Source organism: Rutilus rutilus, assembly GCF_951802725.1.
Source record: "Rutilus rutilus genome assembly, chromosome: 22".
NCBI classification, from domain to species: Eukaryota; Metazoa; Chordata; class Actinopteri; order Cypriniformes; family Leuciscidae; genus Rutilus; species Rutilus rutilus.
Window position 1 is genome coordinate 131,800 of NC_140227.1, and position 22,201 is coordinate 154,000.

Consider the following 22,201-nt stretch of genomic DNA (forward strand, 5'->3'; position numbering starts at 1 on the left):
CACGCGCTCACCGGTGCTCTGTTTATATCGCACGAGCGCTCGCCTTCCGCGCACACCTTTCTGGGGCTCAGCCAATGGCGTGCAGGGAGCGCGAAAGCCCCGCCCACTTATCTGGGAAGTGGACGTGGTCTGACTAATGTTTCATAATGTGATACACGGAAATTTCTCTCACAGCTCTTAAAAGATTAGCACCTAAAGAGTTGACTCTTCTGAAATAAATCAATACATTGACTTGTCATGATGTAACCGGAGGACGGGTTATCAAGAAACCTGCACAGACATGACTGTGTGTCTATTCTCAGATCATTTATCTGTCTGGAGCACCTGATCCATAAGCAAACAGCATTAAAAATAAGAAATAAAAACAGCTTTAAAAATAAAACGAGATTATGATTTATTGCTTCACGCAGGTTCATTTCTCTCATATTAATACATGAAGGTTATGATGAGATCCTGACCTGATTCCAGTGGATGTGGCAGATGTCCATGTGTGCGCAATGAGCTAATATCAACAGTACTGAGAACCAGTGCAATTCTCATCTGAACCGCAATCCTTTTTCATAGAAAGGCTGGACAGAGAAGCATGTCTGGTGGAATCAAAATCTAAAATATATCTTATAAAGAGTTTTGCTGACCACTTTAACAGTCTCGATTACTCGTCTAGATAATCAGGCACAGACACAGTAAATGTCAGTCAAGTCAGCTGTATTGGTTTTACAAATGCACATATCCTAATTTTATCTAGTTACACAGCATGTAATACAACAAGACAAGCCATGTGTTCATTGAACAAACTAAGCCATTGGATAATGATTTTAGGCAGTGGTCAGTGAAGCTGATATAAGATGCAAGTGGCCGTCTGATGTTGATTTATAGTGGTTGTGTGTGAAGCTGGACACGGAGCAGGAGCTGATACGACTTCTGGAAATAGGGAGAATCAGTGCAATAATGTTAGCAGAATGATACTCATTTTAAAGTGCAGAAATCCTGAGGACTGGTTTTGATTGCGGCAGAACTGACTGATGCAGCGTAACTACAAGTTTAGACAAATGTTTGGCTGAAGATCTGAGTCTGAGTCTCTAGCCCACCAGGAAGGCGAATCCAACGCGGTTCTCTGGATTTCATCAGTTGGCTGGACTTTTGTGACATTAATGGAAGGATTCTAGCATGAACATTTAGGGCTTTATAATGCAGATTTGAATTGTAATTGAATACAAAAGGAGGAATGAAAACACTGACAGATCCAAACATAACATTCTCTCTCCCCTTCCTTCCAGAGCCAGAGATGTGCGTCCAGGATCCATTCATCATGGTAATACATATAAAATGAATTATGGCTTCAGGAACATGCGATGGAAACAGCGGACCTGCTGAAGGCCTGGATAGTGTGAAATACTGTAATACAAGAGCAAAGATGCAATGAAGATCGTACTGATGTCACTTTTCACATCAATATCAGCGTTGTGTTTTACTCCAGTACCACATAACACCATGAAAGACTTGAGCTTGAGCACAGGTCAATAGGCTTCTATGTATAGGAGTCAGGTGACCGGTGAAGTTATGTGGAGAGAAGGTCACAGGACGACCCAAGAAAAGACCAGAGTGAAAACAGTAAATGTCCAGTTTGATGGCAGCAATACTGTAATCATTTCCCCCTTCAAAATCATTTATCTATTAATTTGGATAAATTATAAGTTTGTAAACTTTCAAAATGTCTCTCCATTCTGTTGGTCAGACTGTGTGCAAGATGCTCCTCTGTTCCCGTGATGAATTCGGTGTGACCACGAGGAGAACTGACTCCATACAGCCATGAAGAATCAGCTGTAGATTTAAATAATGTAAAGACTTGCACCATTAGAGCGCAGAAGCCATTTCACTCGACGTACTGTATCTAATGCAATGCATTTCAGACATTAAAAGTGACTTAAGTCTCCAAAAAGCATTTATCAAGAACACAGATTGTCAACCAGAATATCGTACAATCTCTGATCCTGTGTGTGTGTGTGTGTCTAATCCTGTGTGTGTCTGATCCTGTGTGTGTGTGTCTGATCATGTGTGTCTCTGATCCTGTGTGTCTGATCATGTGTGTGTCTGATCCTGTGTGTGTCTGATCATGTGTGTGTCTGATCCTGTGTGTCTCTGATCCTGTGTGTGTCTGATCCTGTGTGTGTCTCTGATCCTGTGTGTGTCTCTGATCCTGTGTGTGTCTGATCCTGTGTGTGTCTGATCCTGTGTGTGTCTCTGATCCTGTGTGTGTCTGATCATGTGTGTGTCTCTGATCCTGTGTCTGATCCTGTGTGTGTCTCTGATCCTGTGTGTGTCTGATCCTGTGTGTGTCTGATCCTGTGTCTGATCCTGTGTGTGTCTGATCATGTGTGTGTCTCTGATCCTGTGTGTGTCTGATCCTGTGTGTGTCTGATCCTGTGTCTGATCCTGTGTGTGTCTCTGATCCTGTGTGTGTCTGATCCTGTGTGTGTCTCTGATCCTGTGTGTGTCTGATCCTGTGTGTGTCTGATCCTGTGTCTGATCCTGTGTGTGTCTGATCATGTGTGTGTCTCTGATCATGTGTGTCTCTGATCCTGTGTCTGATCCTGTGTGTGTCTGATCATGTGTGTGTCTCTGATCCTGTGTGTGTCTGATCCTGTGTGTCTCTGATCCTGTGTGTCTCTGATCCTGTGTGTCTCTGATCCTGTGTGTGTCTGATCCTGTGTGTGTCTGATCCTGTGTGTGTCTGATCCTGTGTGTGTCTCTGATCCTGTGTCTCTGATCCTGTGTGTGTCTGATCCTGTGTGTGTCTCTGATCCTGTGTGTGTCTCTGATCCTGTGTGTGTCTGATCCTGTGTGTGTCTGATCCTGTGTGTGTCTCTGATCCTGTGTGTGTCTGATCATGTGTGTGTCTCTGATCCTGTGTGTCTCTGATCCTGTGTGTGTCTGATCATGTGTGTGTCTGATCCTGTGTGTCTCTGATCCTGTGTGTGTCTGATCCTGTGTGTGTCTGATCCTGTGTGTGTCTGATCATGTGTGTGTCTCTGATCCTGTGTGTGTCTGATCCTGTGTGTCTCTGATCCTGTGTGTCTCTGATCCTGTGTGTCTCTGATCCTGTGTGTGTCTGATCCTGTGTGTGTCTGATCCTGTGTGTGTCTGATCCTGTGTGTGTCTCTGATCCTGTGTCTCTGATCCTGTGTGTGTCTGATCCTGTGTGTGTCTCTGATCCTGTGTGTGTCTCTGATCCTGTGTGTGTCTGATCCTGTGTGTGTCTGATCCTGTGTGTGTCTCTGATCCTGTGTGTGTCTGATCATGTGTGTGTCTCTGATCCTGTGTGTCTCTGATCCTGTGTGTCTCTGATCCTGTGTGTGTCTGATCATGTGTGTGTCTCTGATCCTGTGTCTGATCCTGTGTGTGTCTGATCATGTGTGTGTCTCTGATCCTGTGTGTGTCTGATCCTGTGTGTGTCTGATCCTGTGTCTGATCCTGTGTGTGTCTGATCATGTGTGTGTCTCTGATCATGTGTGTGTCTCTGATCCTGTGTCTGATCCTGTGTGTGTCTGATCATGTGTGTGTCTCTGATCCTGTGTGTGTCTGATCCTGTGTGTGTCTGCATTCAAACACAGACTGGCCTTTTCCCTTTTGCTCATGAAGATGAACTTGAGAAACTTTAATCAGTTGTTACTGGCATTAAGGAGCCACGCAGCGATTGGGGATTTAAATTCACTTGAATAGTCTATGAAAACACTAGAGAAACCTCACATGAAGCTCTCAGAATCAGAACCATCAGCCAAAGGATGAGCTCATGGACACATGAAACAGAGACACGCTTAATATGATAAACATTTAATATACAGAAAATGTCAAGACCTGTTTATTCAGATTTAGAAAAAATATTTTACATGCTGGTTTGGGAATCAGTTGCTGTAAATGATCTTCTCTTCCGTCACTTCAGGCCGCAGAGTCTCACGTCGCGGGATCTTCCACTCGGCGGAAAACTGCTAAAAAGTTTTTGCCTCCATTTCTCTGAACCTTCTTTCCCTCTTCCGTGCACGTGCCCAGGTGACCAATGATGATGTCATCAGCCTGCGACACAGTCAGTCCAAACATCAAGTCATTCAACCCAATGAGCACAGACTATTTATTCTGAGGGCTCAAACCTACGGAGCCCCCCTAGTCCCACTTTGGCAAAAAAAAAATATTATAACTATCTTGTGGCCTCAAGATAGTAACTCGTGGCCTCAAGATAGTAACTCGTGGCCTCAAGATAGTAACTCGTGGCCTCAAGATAGTAACTCGTGGCCTCAAGATACTAACTCGTGGCCTCAAGATACTAACTCGTGGCCTCAAGATACTAACTCGTGGCCTTAGATACTAACTCGTGGCCTCAAGATAGTAACTCGTGGCCTCAAGATACTAACTCGTGGCCTCAAGATAGTAACTCGTGGCCTCAAGATACTAACTCGTGGCCTCAAGATAGTAACTCGTGGCCTCAAGATACTAACTCGTGGCCTCAAGATACTAACTCGTGGCCTCAAGATACTAACTCGTGGCCTCAAGATACTAACTCGTGGCCTCAAGATAGTAACTCGTGGCCTCAAGATACTAACTCGTGGCCTCAAGATAGTAACTCGTGGCCTCAAGATAGTAACTCGTGGCCTCAAGATACTAACTCGTGGCCTCAAGATAGTAACTCGTGGCCTCAAGATACTAACTCGTGGCCTCAAGATACTAACTCGTGGCCTCAAGATACTAACTCGTGGCCACGAGAAAGTGAGTTTTTTCAAGGCGAACGTTTCCATGTTAATGTTTCCATGGCGACGCGTCACGCGATACACTGCAGCCACAATAATACTGTATGACAGATGTGTCGCTTTTATTTCGCTTTTCCTTTTTTATTCAAAATATTCACAAACTTGCTTACCATGTCATCAACTAGCCTATCTGATATTCCGATTCTCACATACGTGTAAGTGAGTGTGTTTAGTCGTTTAAAAACCTTTATAAATAATCTTGATCTATAATAACATGATGGGCGCTGCAATGTTGTCCGTCGGATTTACAGCACGTGAATTCATCAGTTTCTCCCGAAATAAATGCAAGAAAGTGGCCGGTGAACTGAGAAGAATAGAGTAAACTTTAGTTCCTTGTCTTGCACTATGTTTGTCTAATATGAATAACACATGTCGGCAAATTATATTTGAATAGATTGTTATTGCTGCTTCACAGACATCAGTGTGTTTTACAAACTCCAAATGTATTGTTTTACTCGTGCTTATGTGTATTTAAATATCTGAAACCAAAAATAAACATTATGAAGTTGAAAAACTGCTTAGTTGTGATGACAGCGCTGAACGCGTCTGTCTCTGGCTCAGCGCCAGCCAATGCGCGAAAGCACAGTTTGAATCTGGCAGCACTGAACATGTGGCGCCGTACTCTCAGGGGCTAGTTGATGACATGGTAAGCAAGTTTGTGAATATTTTGAATAAAAAAGGAAAAGCGAAATAAAAGCGACACATCTGTCATACAGTATTATTGTGGCTGCGGTGTATGGCGTGACGCGTCGCCATGGAAACATTAAAAGGAACGTTCGCCTTGAAAAAACTTACTTTCTCGTGGCCACGAGTTAGTATCTTGAGGCCACGAGTTAGTATCTTGAGGCCACGAGTTAGTATCTTGAGGCCACGAGATACTATCTTGAGGCCACGAGTTACTATCTTGAGGCCACGAGTTACTATCTTGAGGCCACGAGTTACTATCTTGAGGCCACGAGTTACTATCTTGAGGCCACAAGATAGTTATAATAATTTTTTTTTTGCCAAAGTGGGACTAGGGGGGCTCCGTACAAACCATCATTTATGTATTTGAAACTTTTCACACTGCGCTAAATCCCGGGTTAAGGTCGTGCTAAACCCCGGGTTAAGGTCGTGCTAAACCCCGGGTTAAGGTCGTGCTAAACCCCGGGTTAAGGTCGTGCTAAACCCCGGGTTAAGGTCGTGCTAAACCCCGGGTTAAGGTCGTGCTAAACCCAGAGTTAAGGTCGTGCTAAACCCCGAGTTAAGGTCGTGCTAAACCCCGAGTTAAGGTCGTGCTAAACCCCGAGTTAAGGTCGTGCTAAACCCTGAGTTAAGGTCGTGCTAAACCCAGAGTTAAGGTCGTGCTAAACCCCGGGTTAAGGTTACTATGTTCAGTATTTCAGGCCTAGAAACAGACAGATGTAAAACATACCAGTTGTTCGTCCGACACTCTGGTGAAGAGAGGATGATCCCTGAAGTGTGTGACGATCCAGTCGTGCACCTCTTCCACATCAGTGTTAGTGTACACTAAACCCTACAACACACAATACACACCAGTGTTAGTGTACACTAAACCCCACAACACACAATACACATCAGTGTTAGTGTACACTAAACCCCACAACACACAATACACATCAGTGTTAGTGTACACTAAACCCTACACAACACACAAACATTTATTCATCATAACCACAGATTCATTTGGTGAGGGTTAATATCAGAAGTGCATGAATGAAGAGTTGTGTGGCTGACATCACTGTAGTCGAACACCTGAGAGAGTGTGTGCCGAACACCTGAGAGAGTGTGTGTCGAACACCTGAGAGAGTGTGTGCCGAACACCTGAGAGAGTGTGTGCCGAACACCTGAGAGAGTGTGTGCCGAACACCTGAGAGAGTGTGTGCCGAACACCTGAGAGAGTGTGTCGAACACCTGAGAGAGTGTGTGTCGAACACCTGAGAGAGTGTGTCGAACACCTGAGAGTGTGTGTGTCGAACACCTGAGAGTGTGTGCCGAACACCTGAGAGAGTGTGTGTCGAACACCTGAGAGAGTGTGTGTCGAACACCTGAGAGTGTGTGTGTCGAACACCTGAGAGTGTGTGTCGAACACCTGAGAGAGTGTGTGTCGAACACCTGAGAGAGTGTGTGTCGAACACCTGAGAGAGTGTGTGTCGAACACCTGAGAGTGTGTGTGTCGAACACCTGAGAGTGTGTGTCGAACACCTGAGAGAGTGTGTGCCGAACACCTGAGAGAGTGTGTGTCGAACACCTGAGAGAGTGTGTGCCGAACACCTGAGAGTGTGTGTGTCGAACACCTGAGAGTGTGTGTCGAACACCTGAGAGTGTGTGTGTCGAACACCTGAGAGTGTGTGTGTCGAACACCTGAGAGTAGGGCTGGGCGATAATTCGATCTCGATACGGGATCGCGATAAAATTTTGAACGATTTCGATAATATGCTTGGGACATATTATTCGATATCACATGAAAAAGTAAGCGCAACAACAACAGTATCAGAGTCTGCCGGCTGCCGTATGCCGGTAGGACACGCCCACTTCTCAGCGAGCAGCGTGGCTACAGTAAACAGAAGGAGACAGACAGAGAGAGAGGGAGAGGGAAAAAAAGTTGGAAAAATGAGAAAAAAATTTGCGAAACTGAAGTTGAGGACAGCGAAAATAATGCCGAATGTGAAGGCGACATCACTACATCACTCGAGACCGAAGACATTGTTGAAAAAAAAGGTAACACGACGTCAATTGTGTGGACGTGGTTTGGATATGGCAAAAGCGACCAGGAGCAGGCGAAGCCGGTCTGCAAAATATGCCGGCGGTTGGTACCAGCCAGGACGGGGAATACAACAAATCTTTTCCATCACCTGAGACGGCACCACCCCAGTAATTACTCTGAGAGTGTGACTCTGCGGGCTCAAGCTGGCACGACACCACACACACAGCCAAGCAAGACCACTACGACGCCTGTTAGCATCGCTAGCAGGAGCGGCTCTGTTAAACAACAATCCATCCAGTCGTGCTTTGCAGCCATTGCCCCGTATGAAAAAACAATCAAAGCGGAGCAAAAATATAACGAGCGCTATTACTTATTGCCTCGCTAAAGATTTGATGCCCCTGAGCACAGTGGAAAAAGACGGCTTCAGGAAACTGATCAAAGTGTTAGACCCCAGGTACGAGCTCCCTGGTAGAAAATACTTTTCTCAGACGGCGCTGCCACAGCTTTATGATGAATGCCGTCGTAAGCTGGAAATTCATCTGAAGGATGTAAAATACTTTGCCACTACCACCGATCTTTGGTCTAGCCGCACATCTGAGCCTTATATGAGTCTCACAATTCATTTCATTGACGAGGAGTGGGCTCTACACAGCAAATGTTTACAGACAGTATACTTTCCAGAGGACCATACTGGGGAAATCATCAGCCAGGGGCTGGAGGATGCACTCAAATCCTGGGGCCTTAGGGAAGACCGACAGGTGTGCATCACAACAGACAATGGGGCAAACATTGTCAAGGCTGTTTCCCTCAAAGGCTGGTCTCGGCTGCAGTGCTTTGGTCATCGGCTGCACCTTGCCATTGGTAAGTTCATGATGATATATATCTATATCTATATCTATATATATATATATTAAAAAAAAGTTCATGATGATATCAAAGGAAAGACTTATGCCAACATTAATTTTTCAGCTCTAATAATAGCTCAGTGTAATGATTCGTATTCTTATACACTGTTGCCCATAAAGTTGGAATAAAATGTATATTTTTTACCTCTTCTCATGAAATGATTGTGACAATGTGATTTATTCTTGATAAAGTATATATTCTCAAAACTGGTAACTGGGAATCAGTAGCCTATGTAATTATTGCACCTGGTGGTGTAAAGGTAATTACTGATGTGTATAAATTGGAATAAAAATAGGAATGTGTCTGAAAACAAAATTATTTCAACTTTAATGGTAACAGTGTACATTCTACATGCCTCAATAAACCAATGTACAGGGCAGGCTATCACTTGATAACAATTGATACTGATAGGTGATAATTTGATTATTATAACATTTTGCATCTAAGATATATTTGAATTAAGAGTTTATATTGAATCACTGTACTCAACTTAAATTGAGGAAAAATATGTTTATGTGTGCAGTCTAATTGATTTTCATATCAAGGATGTCATGACAATATTATGATTTATTTTAATAAGACAGAAACTAATTTTAAATAATACTTACCTTTTTTTTTATCTACAGAGCAAAGTGTGAGAGACAAGAGAATAGAGAGAGCCATGGGTGTGTGCAAAAAAGTGGTTGGTGCTTTCATTCTCATGGAAGAAGAAAAAAAGAACTAGCAGCTACACAAAAGGAGCTCGACCTACCTAAGCACCGGTTGATAACAGAATCACCTACCAGGTGGGGTTCTCGCCATGCAATGATAGCACGAGTACTGGAGCAGGAGAAGGCCATTTCAAAGGTTTTATCTGCTGATAGAAAAACAAGGCACCTGGCTCCCTCATGGCAAGACATTGAGGTCTTGGAGTCCATACACAAGGCCCTTAATCCACTTGTTGAGTTTACTGATGCCCTTTCTGGTGAAGCACATGTCAGTGTCTCTTGTGTGAAACCTGTCCTTCAGCTCTTCAATACGGAGGTCATGAAGCCAGGAGAGGATGACACAGAGCTAACCAAGGCCATCAAAACTACTATCACCACATATTTGAATGAAAAATATGATGCTGCTGCCACTGATGACCTCCTTAACATGGCATCCCTTGTTGATCCTCGGTTCAAGACCCGCTACATCCAAGGTGACAAGGTAGAGGCTGTGAAATCCAAAGCTGTGGCACAGATCCTGTGTGACTGTCAGAGCACACCGCAGTCTACTCTCACACCCAGATTGGGCGGAGGCGAGGCAGATGCTACAGCTTCAGCTCCATCAGCCAAAATGCAGAGGAAGACACTGGGCAGCTTTTTCAAGAAGTCCTACTCTGTTTCTACCTCTAGTCTAACAGATGAGCAGGATGTTGAGGCTGAACTGAACAGTTACCTGCTAGCTCCAGAAGCAGACAGTGAGACCAACCCCCTGGCATGGTGGAAAACCCACTTCACATCATACCCCAAAGTGAGCTTCCTGGCAAAGCGGTATCTATGTATTCCTGCCACCAGCTCACCCTCGGAGTGCTTTTAGTACAAGTGGCAATATTGTGTCCTGCCATAGGGCAGCTTTGAAGCCAGATGTGGTGGACAGACTTGTCTTTCTTGCAAAAAACCTATAATGGGGTAAATGATGTTCACTAGTGCACAAGATGTAGAATAACTGTGACTGGTTTACTATGTTTACATATTTGTGCAATTTTGGCTCAGATTTCATTCTACTTATAAAACAATTCTAGAGATCTATAGGCGGCTGCATATATGAAAAAAAAACACCAAACCCTAAAAAAATTCTAACAAAAGGTTTTGCAGCTGTTTTTTGTAGTATTAGGTGTCCTTAATAACATACTAAAAGTTTACCAAAGTTTGACCACTAGAAAGGTGTAATTTTCAAGATGGCGTCCAAGATGGGCAGGAAGCCCTTAAAATGTTCAAACTCCTTCATTATTTGACAAAGATGCACCGTTTGTCCATGTTAACAAACAATTAAAAAAAAACTTGTAATACATTTTTTGTTTGTCTTGATGCAAGTAATCAACTCAGTAATTTTCATGGTGATATCTAAAGGTTAATTTTTTTACCCTATTCACGTAAGAAAAATAATGAATAGTCGCATGAATAGGCTATGTTTGGGTCTTTTTCGAAACTTTCTTTCCCTTACTCAGGACATATTGAGGATACAAAATCAGTTGAGTTTGCTTCTGTTGCAATTTGTTCAAGGTTGCCCCCCATTTTGGCTTAAAATGACTGGACTATATAGATGTTTTTGAGTATAAAGGTGGCATTATACTAAACCTCAGGTTAGATACGCCTTTGGGGAAAAGGCGTATCAGTATCGGGTCCTTCCATTTGGTCCAGCTTTGGCTCCGCTGACATTCTCAAAGTGCATGGATGCAGCTTTGGCCCCCTTGAGGCTCCAGGGCATCCGTGTACTAAATTATCTAGACGACTAGCTCATTCTGGCTCATTCCAGAGAGATGGTGTTTCGTCACAGGGACGTTATTCTCCACCACCTCCGGTCTCTTGGTCTCAGGTTGAATGCTCAGAAGAATGTCTTAACTCCTTCTCCATTCCTGTGCTGGATGAAACTCAGGGGAATCCGCCCTTCTTGGTCTGCCTTCCGCCTGCTGAGAGTGTCGCGCAGTTGCCTTCACGCTCTTTGGAGGTGGAAAGACTCCCCCTTTTTACTTCAGGTTGTCACGACGGACGCCTCTTTGACTTGTTGGGGTGCGAGGGCAGACCAGCGTACGATGTTTAGACGGGCGAGCTTCTCTCGTGGCACATAAATTGCCTCAAGTTGCAAGCTGTCACTCTGGCCCTGGATCAATTTCTCCCGGCCCTGATGGACTCATGTCATTGTCAGGATGGACAACATGGCAGTGGTGTCCCATGTAAATCCCTCGTGGTCGCGCACCCTCGACAGGCATGCGCACCGCCTCCTCCTTTGGGCTCAAGACAGGTTTCTTTCGCTGAGAGCAGTTCACGTTCCAGGGGACCTAAACATCGCAGCGGACTTTCTGTCGAGACAGAAGCTCAAGTCGGGGGAATGGATGTTGCACTGCTAAACAGTGGCTCTGATTTGGAGAATGTTTGGTGAGGCGTACCTCTTTGCGTCGCAGAGCTCGACACAGTGCCCCCTATGGTTTTCCCTGTCTCAGCTCATCCGACACCTCTGTGGATAGATGCCCTCACTCATCCGTGGCTGGAGTTGAGACTGTATGTATTCCCTCCGGTCAAGTGAATCCCTGCAGTCCTTTGCAGAATGAGGGAGTGTGGGATCCGCCCCCTATTCTGGCCATCTCAGATGTGGTTCTCGGAACTGAGCTCCCTGGTGGAGAAGTCCCCTTGGCAGATTCCTATCAGGAGAGATCTGCTGTCTTAGCTCCAGGGCAGGAATTGGCATCCTTGACCCGAGATACGGAGGCTGTGGGCGATAAGAGGCAATCGCTAGTAGGGTTGCAAAATTTCCAGAAATTTTGGAAACTTTTCAGGATTATTTGGAAATTTTCAGTTTTTGATATTCACTTTTAGAAAGTTTCTGGAAATTTACCAGAAATATTCAGCCCCTTTGCAACCCTAATCGCTAGCGACAGTGGCGTCTGGTCTTCCCACTGATGTTTAGGAGACCATTGATAACGCTTGTGCGCCTTCTACTAGACTGCTGTATTTCTCTAAGTGCAAGGTTTTTGAGTCTTGGTGTTCAGCTCATGCAGTGGATCCTGTCAGCTGCCCGGTCGGTTCAGTGCTGGAATTCCTGCAGGATAAATTTGTGGCTGGAGTGGCTGCAACTACCTTTAGAGTTTATGTCAGCTATCGCTGCCTATCGGGAGTCAGACGAGGTCCCCTTAGGTAAACACTGTCTGGTCTCCTCGTTTAAGCGTGGAGTTAGACACTTGAGGCCTGCACATCCTATTAGTGTCCGCACCTGGGATTTATCAGTTGTTCTGGAGGGGCTATTAGAGCCTTCCTTTGAACCCTTGGAGTCAGCTCCGGACCGGATTCTTACTCTTTCTGTGAGTGAGCCTTGTATGGAGTTTGCCCCAGGTCTTGTGAAGGTGTTTCTATGGCCTAGACCTGGTTATGTCACCAAAGTTTTGTCCACGTCATTCCGCTCTCAAGTTGCGCCACTGAGGAGGCGCCCACGCCATCAGCCAATGAATTGGTGTGATTCTATATGGGTTCAGACAATCAGCACATGCCTTCACGTGGCAGCACTGTTTTGACTAATTTGACAGTACCACACAGTTCTAAGGAATTTATTCTTTATTGGAATGAAAAGAATGGTTATAAACCACAGAAACCACCAACACTAGGCAATATATGAAGATATGAGAAAGGAGAAATATGCAATTACTTAAGGCGAGACACAGCAGGCATAAGCATCGTTTTTTTTTTCACTGGTCAATTTTGAGATTTTGGGATATTTGTCTTCAATAACATGTCTTCTTTCAGACTTGTGGCGAAAAAGAGTCTGAAATACACATTTAGGTCTTTATTTTACTACACTTTGTCTGTTTGCGTATGTAGATTTCTCATAAATTCAACAAAAGTTGGCATTCTAAATCATCCCGCTGCTCCGCGATTGCTGGAGCACCCTGCACCGTCATCACATACACCGTAATTTTTTTCCCCATCTAATATGTGAACACAATGAACAAATTATTTTGAACCTGGCTTTATCCAATACTCAGATTTCGTTTTTTGTTTATATATATATATATATATATATATATATATATATATATGCAAATAAGCGCATATTTAATTTGATCATGCCTAATTTGCATATTTAAACATTAAATTACAGAAAACTTGCAATACATTTTTTTCTCATCTTAATGTAGACAATCAACTGGGAAAGTTTCAAGGTGATATCTGCTAGTTAAAAAATTTACCCTATTCACCTGTAGTGTCTCGCCTTAAGGGAAATTCCTGACGGCCGCCATTTTGAAAATGGGGCCTTTCTTGGAGTCAAACTTTGGTAAACTTTTAGTATGTTTTTAAGTACATCTGATACTACTGTAAACCACTGAGAAACCTTTTGTTAGAATTTTTTGGGGGTCAAGCCATATTTGCAGCTGACTACTACCTTAATCTTTCAGGTAGTATTTGTGCCAGGGCCATGTTTACTCTTTTTGTACTTGAGATGTTCACTGTCCAGCCAAAGCAATTTGATGTGATAGTTGTCACAGCTGTTAGTTTATATACAATGTTTGAGTAAGTAAAAGTTTGTATTATTGTATAAAAGGAGATGACTCATGTTTGCAATTACAAATGATGTGCACAACCTTTTATTGTTGCATTTTTCAATACCTCCAAAAAATCTCTGGGAGGTAAACCAGTATAATAGTATTATAGTGGTTTAGTTTTTGCATTTATTTTGTGTTTGTTTAGCACTTGAATGTGTTAGAGGGTGTGACCCACATGTTTACTTAGTTTGGTTTTGTGCTGCCTCTACAAATATTTGAGATTATTATTATTTAATAACTGTGTTTTAAGTTGTTTAAATAAGTTGTTGTTTACAAAATCAAAAAATGTAAAATATATTGAAAAGTAGTTTGCACTTGTTTGAAAGCATATAAAACTCTGTATGAGCGAAAGAATTTTCTTTTGCCAGTTGTGGGCCCAGCTGCTCTTGACCAATGGAAAGATTCATACAATGTGGGAGTGTAATGTGAATCCTTTGTCTGGATGAAGACCTTAACAAAAATATTTTGTGCTCATTACTGGAAGGCATATTGTTTAATTTTTTATGTTATTAAACTTTATTCTAAAGTTTCAGTGAATCTCGTTTCTTCAAGCTTCAGGATGTCCCTTACACTGGCAGCATCTGCAAAAACTACATATTGTGATAAGAATCGAGATCGATCAATATGGAAAAACATATCGTGATTAAAAAAAATCCATATCGCCCAGCCCTACCTGAGAGTGTGTATGTCGAACTCCTGAGAGTGTGTGTGTTGAACACCTGAGAGTGTGTATGTCGAACTCCTGAGAGTGTGTGTGTTGAACACCTGAGAGTGTGTGTGTCGAACTCCTGAGAGTGTGTGTGTCGAACACCTGAGAGTGTGTGTGTCGAACTCCTGAGAGTGTGTGTGTCGAACACCTGAGAGTGTGTGTGTCGAACTCCTGAGAGTGTGTGTGTCGAACTCCTGAGAGTGTGTGTGTCGAACACCTGAGAGTGTGTATGTCGAACTCCTGAGAGTGTGTGTGTTGAACACCTGAGAGTGTGTGTGTCGAACTCCTGAGAGTGTGTGTGTTGAACACCTGAGAGTGTGTATGTCGAACGCCTGAGAGTGTGTCGAACACCTGAGAGTGTGTGTGTCGAACTCCTGAGAGTGTGTGTGTCGAACTCCTGAGAGAGTGTGTGTCGAACTCCTGAGAGTGTGTGTGTCGAACTCCTGAGAGTGTGTCGAACACCTGAGAGTGTGTGTGTCGAACTCCTGAGAGTGTGTGTGTCGAACTCCTGAGAGTGTGTCGAACACCTGAGAGTGTGTGTGTCGAACACCTGAGAGTGTGTGTGTCGAACTCCTGTGAGTGTGTGTGTCGAACTCCTGAGAGTGTGTGTGTCGAACTCCTGAGAGTGTGTGTGTCGAACTCCTGAGAGTGTGTGTGTCGAACTCCTGAGAGTGTGTGTGTCGAACTCCTGAGAGTGTGTCGAACACCTGAGAGTGTGTGTGTCGAACTCCTGAGAGTGTGTGTGTCGAACGCCTGAGAGTGTGTCGAACACCTGAGAGTGTGTGTGTCGAACTCCTGAGAGTGTGTGTGTCGAACTCCTGAGAGTGTGTGTGTCGAACTCCTGAGAGTGTGTGTGTCGAACTCCTGAGAGTGTGTGTGTCGAACACCTGAGAGAGTGTGTGTCGAACACCTGAGAGAGTGTGTGTCGAACTCCTGAGAGTGTGTGTGTCGAACTCCTGAGAGTGTGTGTGTGTCGAACTCCTGAGAGTGTGTGTGTCGAACTCCTGAGTGTGTGTGTGTCGAACGCCTGAGAGTGTGTGTGTCGAACTCCTGAGAGTGTGTGTGTCGAACTCCTGAGAGTGTGTGTGTCGAACTCCTGAGAGTGTGTCGAACACCTGAGAGTGTGTGTGTCGAACTCCTGAGAGTGTGTGTGTGTCGAACACCTGAGAGTGTGTGTGTCGAACTCCTGAGAGTGTGTGTGTCGAACTCCTGAGTGTGTGTGTGTCGAACTCCTGAGAGTGTGTGTGTCGAACTCCTGAGTGTGTGTGTGTCGAACACCTGAGAGTGTGTGTGTCGAACTCCTGAGAGTGTGTGTGTCGAACTCCTGAGAGTGTGTGTGTCGAACTCCTGAGAGTGTGTCGAACACCTGAGAGTGTGTGTGTCGAACTCCTGAGAGTGTGTGTGTGTCGAACACCTGAGAGTGTGTGTGTCGAACTCCTGAGAGTGTGTGTGTGTCGAACACCTGAGAGTGTGTGTGTCGAACTCCTGAGAGTGTGTGTGTGTGTCGAACACCTGAGAGTGTGTGTGTCGAACACCTGAGAGTGTGTGTGTCGAACTCCTGAGAGTGTGTCGAACACCTGAGAGTGTGTGTGTCGAACTCCTGAGAGTGTGTGTGTCGAACTCCTGAGAGTGTGTGTGTCGAACTCCTGAGAGTGTGTGTGTCGAACTCCTGAGAGTGTGTGTGTCGAACACCTGAGAGAGTGTGTGTCGAACACCTGAGAGAGTGTGTGTCGAACTCCTGAGAGTGTGTGTGTCGAACTCCTGAGAGTGTGTGTGTGTCGAACTCCTGAGAGTGTGTGTGTCGAACTCCTGAGTGTGTGTGTGTCGAACGCCTGAGAGTGTGTGTGTCGAACTCCTGAGAGTGTGTGTGTCGAACTCCTGAGAGTGTGTGTGTCGAACTCCTGAGAGTGTGTCGAACACCTGAGAGTGTGTGTGTCGAACTCCTGAGAGTGTGTGTGTGTCGAACACCTGAGAGTGTGTGTGTCGAACTCCTGAGAGTGTGTGTGTCGAACTCCTGAGTGTGTGTGTGTCGAACTCCTGAGAGTGTGTGTGTCGAACTCCTGAGTGTGTGTGTGTCGAACACCTGAGAGTGTGTGTGTCGAACTCCTGAGAGTGTGTGTGTCGAACTCCTGAGAGTGTGTGTGTCGAACTCCTGAGAGTGTGTCGAACACCTGAGAGTGTGTGTGTCGAACTCCTGAGAGTGTGTGTGTGTCGAACACCTGAGAGTGTGTGTGTCGAACTCCTGAGAGTGTGTGTGTGTCGAACACCTGAGAGTGTGTGTGTCGAACTCCTGAGAGTGTGTGTGTGTGTCGAACACCTGAGAGTGTGTGTGTCGAACACCTGAGAGTGTGTGTGTCGAACTCCTGAGAGTGTGTCGAACACCTGAGAGTGTGTGTGTCGAACTCCTGAGAGTGTGTGTGTCGAACTCCTGAGAGTGTGTCGAACTCCTGAGAGTGTGTGTGTCGAACTCCTGAGAGTGTGTGTGTCGAACTCCTGAGAGTGTGTGTCGAACTCCTGAGAGTGTGTCGAACACCTGAGAGTGTGTGTGTCGAACACCTGAGAGTGTGTGTGTCGAACTCCTGAGAGTGTGTGTGTCGAACTCCTGAGAGTGTGTCGAACTCCTGAGAGTGTGTGTGTCGAACACCTGAGAGAGTGTGTGTCGAACACCTGAGAGAGTGTGTGTCGAACTCCTGAGAGTGTGTGTGTCGAACTCCTGAGAGTGTGTCGAACACCTGAGAGTGTGTGTGTCGAACTCCTGAGAGTGTGTGTGTCGAACTCCTGAGAGTGTGTCGAACTCCTGAGAGTGTGTGTGTCGAACTCCTGAGAGTGTGTGTGTCGAACTCCTGAGAGTGTGTCGAACACCTGAGAGTGTGTGTGTCGAACACCTGAGAGTGTGTGTGTCGAACTCCTGAGAGTGTGTGTGTCGAACTCCTGAGAGTGTGTCGAACACCTGAGAGTGTGTGTGTCGAACACCTGAGAGAGTGTGTGTCGAACACCTGAGAGAGTGTGTGTCGAACTCCTGAGAGTGTGTGTGTCGAACTCCTGAGAGTGTGTGTGTGTCGAACTCCTGAGAGTGTGTGTGTCGAACTCCTGAGAGTGTGTGTGTCGAACTCCTGAGTGTGTGTGTGTCGAACTCCTGAGTGTGTGTGTGTCGAACTCCTGAGAGTGTGTGTGTCGAACTCCTGAGTGTGTGTGTGTCGAACACCTGAGAGTGTGTGTCGAACTCCTGAGAGTGTGTGTGTCGAACTCCTGAGAGTGTGTGTGTCGAACTCCTGAGAGTGTGTCGAACACCTGAGAGTGTGTGTGTCGAACTCCTGAGAGTGTGTGTGTGTCGAACACCTGAGAGTGTGTGTGTCGAACTCCTGAGAGTGTGTGTGTGTCGAACACCTGAGAGTGTGTGTGTCGAACTCCTGAGAGTGTGTGTGTGTGTGTCGAACACCTGAGAGTGTGTGTGTCGAACTCCTGAGAGTGTGTGTGTCGAACTCCTGAGAGTGTGTGTGTCGAACTCCTGAGAGTGTGTGTGTCGAACTCCTGAGAGTGTGTGTGTGTGTCGAACACCTGAGAGTGTGTGTGTCGAACTCCTGAGTGTGTGTGTGTCGAACACCTGAGAGTGTGTGTGTCGAACTCCTGAGAGTGTGTGTGTCGAACTCCTGAGAGTGTGTGTGTCGAACACCTGAGAGTGTGTGTGTCGAACTCCTGAGAGTGTGTGTGTCGAACACCTGAGAGTGTGTATGTCGAACTCCTGAGAGTGTGTGTGTTGAACACCTGAGAGTGTGTGTGTCGAACTCCTGAGAGTGTGTGTGTTGAACACCTGAGAGTGTGTATGTCGAACGCCTGAGAGTGTGTCGAACACCTGAGAGTGTGTGTGTCGAACTCCTGAGAGTGTGTGTGTCGAACTCCTGAGAGAGTGTGTGTCGAACTCCTGAGAGTGTGTGTGTCGAACTCCTGAGAGTGTGTGTGTCGAACTCCTGAGAGTGTGTCGAACACCTGAGAGTGTGTGTGTCGAACTCCTGAGAGTGTGTGTGTCGAACTCCTGAGAGTGTGTGTGTCGAACTCCTGAGAGTGTGTGTGTCGAACGCCTGAGAGTGTGTCGAACACCTGAGAGTGTGTGTGTCGAACTCCTGAGAGTGTGTGTGTCGAACTCCTGAGAGTGTGTGTGTCGAACTCCTGAGTGTGTGTGTGTCGAACACCTGAGAGTGTGTGTGTCGAACTCCTGAGAGTGTGTGTGTCGAACACCTGAGAGTGTGTGTGTCGAACTCCTGAGAGTGTGTGTGTCGAACTCCTGAGAGTGTGTGTGTCGAACTCCTGAGAGTGTGTCGAACACCTGAGAGTGTGTGTGTCGAACTCCTGAGAGTGTGTGTGTGTCGAACACCTGAGAGTGTGTGTGTCGAACTCCTGAGAGTGTGTGTGTGGAACTCCTGAGAGTGTGTGTGTGTCGAACACCTGAGAGTGTGTGTCGAACTCCTGAGAGTGTGTGTGTGTGTCGAACACCTGAGAGTGTGTGTGTCGAACACCTGAGAGTGTGTGTGTCGAACTCCTGAGAGTGTGTGTGTCGAACTCCTGAGAGTGTGTGTGTCGAACACCTGAGAGTGTGTGTGTCGAACTCCTGAGAGTGTGTGTGTCGAACACCTGAGAGTGTGTATGTCGAACTCCTGAGAGTGTGTGTGTTGAACACCTGAGAGTGTGTGTGTCGAACTCCTGAGAGTGTGTGTGTTGAACACCTGAGAGTGTGTATGTCGAACGCCTGAGAGTGTGTCGAACACCTGAGAGTGTGTGTGTCGAACTCCTGAGAGTGTGTGTGTCGAACTCCTGAGAGAGTGTGTGTCGAACTCCTGAGAGTGTGTGTGTCGAACTCCTGAGAGTGTGTGTGTCGAACTCCTGAGAGTGTGTCGAACACCTGAGAGTGTGTGTGTCGAACTCCTGAGAGTGTGTGTGTCGAACACCTGAGAGTGTGTGTGTCGAACACCTGAGAGTGTGTGTCGAACTCCTGAGAGTGTGTGTGTCGAACTCCTGAGAGTGTGTGTGTCGAACGCCTGAGAGTGTGTCGAACACCTGAGAGTGTGTGTGTCGAACTCCTGAGAGTGTGTGTCGAACTCCTGAGAGTGTGTGTGTCGAACTCCTGAGTGTGTGTGTGTCGAACACCTGAGAGTGTGTGTGTCGAACTCCTGAGAGTGTGTGTGTCGAACACCTGAGAGTGTGTGTGTCGAACTCCTGAGAGTGTGTGTGTCGAACACCTGAGAGTGTGTGTGTCGAACGCCTGAGAGTGTGTCGAACACCTGAGAGTGTGTGTGTCGAACTCCTGAGAGTGTGTGTGTCGAACTCCTGAGAGTGTGTGTGTCGAACACCTGAGAGTGTGTGTGTCGAACTCCTGAGAGTGTGTGTGTCGAACTCCTGAGAGTGTGTGTGTCGAACTCCTGAGTGTGTGTGTGTCGAACACCTGAGAGTGTGTGTGTCGAACTCCTGAGAGTGTGTGTGTCGAACACCTGAGAGTGTGTGTGTCGAACACCTGAGAGAGTGTGTGTCACATCTGCAGCCCAGCACAGTTTACATGGAAATCAATGCAGTGGTCTTGCCTTACACACTTTGAACTGTACCAGATTCCCCTGACAGAGCGAGTCGAAACAGCAGGACAGCAAACATTGGTCTTATCGCGTGTCATTGGCGTTTACTCTTTAGACAGTGCAGATAGAAAAATTGGAAGATAAGATTCTCAGAAGTATCAAAGGGACTTCAGTAGCCGTTCACTCTCACTAACATGTGCCTGGAATGAAGAAGACGTGGAAAGCGTTTACATTAATCTCTAATGTTATTCACTGCTTTAGTTGAGCTGTATCATCAGATCCCTCATTTAACCTCCGGCCTCACATCTTCACTGTAGACAAATCTACATATACACTCCTTAAGGCAGGTTCTCTCTTTCTACAGCCTTTCCAGACGTTTCCTCGCCGCCAGCAGGGAACAACACACACACACACACACACACACACACACACACACACACACACACACACACACACACACACACACAGTGGTTCCACATGAGTGCTGAATGTGCAGTCAGTCTGTATTAATAACCCACATTCACAAATACAAGCCTGCCATTGTTCATCCATCTCCCTCAGTGCTGTCACACACACACACACACACACACACACACACACACACACACAGATAATATGCCAAGACTGACAGAAGGTTATTTCAGAGCCATGTTTTCTCTAATTCCATATCAATAACATTAAGGTAAAGCTAATAAATAAAGAGAGTCGCTCTCTAAGTAGATTTCCACATCAAAAGAAGTAAATCTGTACGGCGTCTCCTAAAGCTGGAAGAGTTCGGGCCCTTCAGGTCATCATGAAGGATTTGAACTGGTGATATATGTGCTAGCAATGAAACCCCTTGCACTGAACATCAGGCATTGGATGTTTTGAACGGCTCATAAAGAGTAAAGCGCTCTTACCCCGACCCGGAGTGTGTACGCGTACTCCGCCAGTAGCGTAGGGCTAATGATGCGCCACTTGTGTTTGGTTTTCTTGAAGTGTGGATCCGGAAAGAGAAAGAACATCTTACTGAGCTGCAAAAAACAGAAACAAATGAAAGCATAAGGTTACCTGTGATTTGTGGAACTGTACAGTATCTGTTAGGGAAGATAGTTGCTCTACTCATACTATTTTTACCAAATCTTTTTATGGCAGTAATAGTGAGAGTAATATATAATTCCGCAACTTTGAAAGTGAAGTTCCTTAAAACTACCAGCTTGTCATAATTTAAATGGTTAAAGTCAAGAAATCTTGTCTACAGAGCTGTGCTCGAGAAGAAACTGTGATGGAGCCTTTTGTCACGTTAAATGAGCTTGTTGCTGTAGAACAGGGTTCACCAATCTCGGTCCTGGAGGGTTTAGCTCCAACCAGCTCCAACACACCTGTCTGAAAGTTTCTAGTATGCCTAGTGAGACCTTGATTAGCTGGTTCAGGTGTGTTTAATTGGGGTTGGAGCTAAACTCTGCAGGACAGCGGCCCTCCAGGACCGAGATTGGTGAACCCTACTGTAGAAGAAGTCACAAATGAATAAGTTGAACTACTGCAACTCTTCAGCCGCTCACAGCGCCACCTTGTGCTCTGGAGGAGGAAATGCTCAAACTCTGAAACGTTATGATCTCCGACTGAGTCCTATAGCTAGCTGTCTTCTGCGTAGTGTTAATTTTGTCAGCTACTTTTTAATTTAGCCTCAGTCCTGTGTCAAATGTCATTTTTAGCTTTTATCATATTTAGTCAATCTATCCTGGTTTTTGTTTAGTCCAGTCTCAGGGGCTGTTTACACGACACCGGTTTCAACTAAAAACTGAAGACTTTTTATGCATTTTGGCAAAACAGCGTTTTGGTGACCTGAAAACGCAAACTTTTGAAAACTGGTTTCAAAATGCAAGTTGGATGGATATGGATAGGTCTATAATAATATTTATTTTTAATTAAGCAAAAGCACATAATTAAGAAATGATTATATTATCATATTGCCTATTATTGCGCGTGATGTTGCCTATAGACAGCATGCAAATGAAGTTTTCTATTATCAATAAATGATGGAAGAATATGTAACATAAAATAACAGGCCTACAAGAAAACATTTTCACCCATCCCAGCCTGTTAAATCCATTCACTGATTGTGTCTTTATTCTTATTACTATTATTATTACTATTATTATGCCTATTAAACCTAAATAGAATAAAATGTTAAAAGTGAATTTCCCGTAAAAATTTCCATGCGCCAGAATAATCAAAGCTTTTATTGGCATGACTGTTGGGCAT

General features: G+C 45.3%; 1 protein-coding gene across 1 annotated transcript in view; it reads right to left on the bottom strand.

Moving 5' to 3' along the window:
- Positions 1 to 3,815: 3,815 nt before the first annotated feature.
- mettl1 (methyltransferase 1, tRNA methylguanosine) overlaps positions 3,816 to 22,201 on the bottom strand; it is a 53,393-nt gene continuing 35,007 nt past the window's right edge. The window contains exons 4-6 of the mRNA XM_084394656.1: positions 20,857 to 20,970; positions 6,214 to 6,315; positions 3,816 to 4,071 (exon numbers count right to left, since the gene is read on the bottom strand). Of these exons, the coding sequence (XP_084250782.1) occupies positions 3,952 to 4,071; positions 6,214 to 6,315; positions 20,857 to 20,970 (336 nt within the window). The 3' untranslated portion in view covers positions 3,816 to 3,951. The remainder of the gene's footprint in view (positions 4,072 to 6,213; positions 6,316 to 20,856; positions 20,971 to 22,201) is intronic.